Raw genomic sequence first — 2178 nt, forward strand, 5'->3', positions numbered from 1 at the left:
ATTAAGATGATGATGGCGGTGATGATGATGACCATTATTTTTATTATTATTATTGTTGTTGTTATTATTATTATTATTATTATTATTATTATTATTTGTTGTAGTAGTAATGCGATGTTGTTGATAACGATGATTGTCTTTATAGATGTTGATGATGACAATGATGAGAATGGTGATGATGAAGTTTACAGTTCACGAAAATGTAAACCGAAAATGTCAATTAACCAACCAATCAATTAACCAACCAACCAACCAATCAACCAAACAGCTAACCAATTATCCAACCAATCAATTAACTAACCAACCAACCAACCAATCAACTAAGCAGCTAACCAATTATCCAACCAATCAATTAACTAACCAACCAATCAACTAAGCAGCTAACCAACTATCCAACCAATTAATTAACCAACCGACCAACCAACCAATCAATCAACCAAGCAGCTAACCAACCAGCCAAAACCTATCTTAAGTGCAACCACAGGAGATGTAATTAAAAAATGAATTTGATCTTGTATGGGAAAAGCATACAGCCTTTTAAAAAGTTACTAAGAAAAAAAATTTCACGATGAAACAAAAATTTCATTTATAATAATAAACGAATTTAAAATAATTATACTAATTAATAATAAATAATAACGAACAATAAATTACAAATAAATTTACAGTGCTATACAATCTTGGTTAGCCATCGTTGTTTTTGGAACTATATATATATAGCAGTAACGCGTCCACAGTGCACCATTTGGCCTTGTCTTTGAGGTCTGATCATATCTACTGATTGAAATTATTTTAAAATTTTCTTGCGAACTATTTTTCAGAAATGGAGTTGAACTTGAAGAACATTGACTTTGAGACCTCGAAGCAGGTGGACATCGTGCCAACATTCAAGGAGATGAAACTACGACGCGAACTTCTCCGCGGGATCTACGCGTATGGATTTGAGAAGCCATCCGCCATTCAGCAGCGCGCCATCCTTCCGATCGTAAGAGGCAAGGATGTCATCGCTCAGGCCCAGTCGGGCACCGGCAAGACGGCCACGTTCTCCATCGGACTCCTTCAGAATATCGACACCGAAGTGAAGGAGACACAGGCGCTTGTTTTGTCACCAACCAGAGAACTGGCCGTGCAGAATCAGAAGGTTTTGTTGGCTCTGGGAGACCACATAAGCGTGCAATGCCACGCCTGCATTGGTGGGACGAGTCTCGGGGAAGATATTAGAAAGTTGGACTTCGGACAGCATGTTATTTCTGGCACGCCTGGCAGAGTTTTCGATATGATTAAGAGAAAAAATTTGAGAACACGATCGATAAGGTTGTTGGTTTTAGACGAAGCGGATGAAATGTTAAAGGTAGGTTTCAAGGATCAGATATATGATGTGTACAGGTACCTGCTTCCAGCCATCCAGGTTGTCATCCTGTCTGCAACGTTCCCACACGACATCCTAGAGATGACCTGCAAATTCATGAACGATCCGATCAGGATATTGGTGAAGCGTGATGAGTTGACGTTGGAGGGACTGAAACAATTTTTTAGAAAGGGAAGAATGGAAATTTGACACACTGTGTGACATTTACGATACGATGACTATATCGCAAGCCGTCATCTTTTGCAACACGAGAAAGAAAGTAGACTGGCTGACCGAGAAGATGCATAAGAACAACTTGTAGTTGCTTTCATGCATGCGTCCATGCCTCAAAAAGAAAGGGAGACCATAATGCAGGAATTCAGATCCGGAGGAAGCAGAGTTCTGATAACTACGGACCTCTGGGCTAGAGGTATTGACGTCCAGCAAGTTTCGCTCGTCATCAACTACGACCTTGCGAGCAATCGAGAGTTGTACATTCACAGGATTGGGAGTTCGGGCAGATTTGGGAGGAAGGGGATCGCCATCAACTTCGTGAAACAGGAAGACGTCCGGATACTCAGAGATATCGAATAATATTACGGGACACAAATTGACGAAATGCCCATGAACGTAGCCGACCTTGTGTGAAGAAAAGAGAATTTCAAACCTTTCATTCCATTCTGCGACTTTTGATGTTTCTTGACATTTTTGATATTTATTCAAATTATTTTCTTTATTTGATGCAAAAAAACATTGAAAATGCATATATTTGTATATGTAAATGTGTTTGGAGAAACTTAAAAAATGTGAAAAAATGAAAAAATGCGATA

At 39.0% G+C, this 2178-nt stretch overlaps 1 protein-coding gene across 1 annotated transcript; it reads left to right on the plus strand.

Moving 5' to 3' along the window:
• Window positions 1-823: 823 nt before the first annotated feature.
• Window positions 824-1942, plus strand: HELRODRAFT_156498 (hypothetical protein; the record flags this gene model as incomplete). Its single annotated transcript, XM_009014495.1, has 3 exons — window positions 824-1509; window positions 1600-1601; window positions 1659-1942. The coding sequence occupies 3 exons, from the start codon at window positions 824-826 to the stop codon at window positions 1940-1942; spliced, it is 972 nt and encodes a 323-aa protein (XP_009012743.1).
• Between the last annotated feature and the right edge of the window lie 236 nt (window positions 1943-2178).

Source organism: Helobdella robusta (genome assembly GCF_000326865.2).
Source record: "Helobdella robusta unplaced genomic scaffold HELROscaffold_14, whole genome shotgun sequence".
Taxonomy (NCBI): domain Eukaryota; kingdom Metazoa; phylum Annelida; class Clitellata; order Rhynchobdellida; family Glossiphoniidae; genus Helobdella; species Helobdella robusta.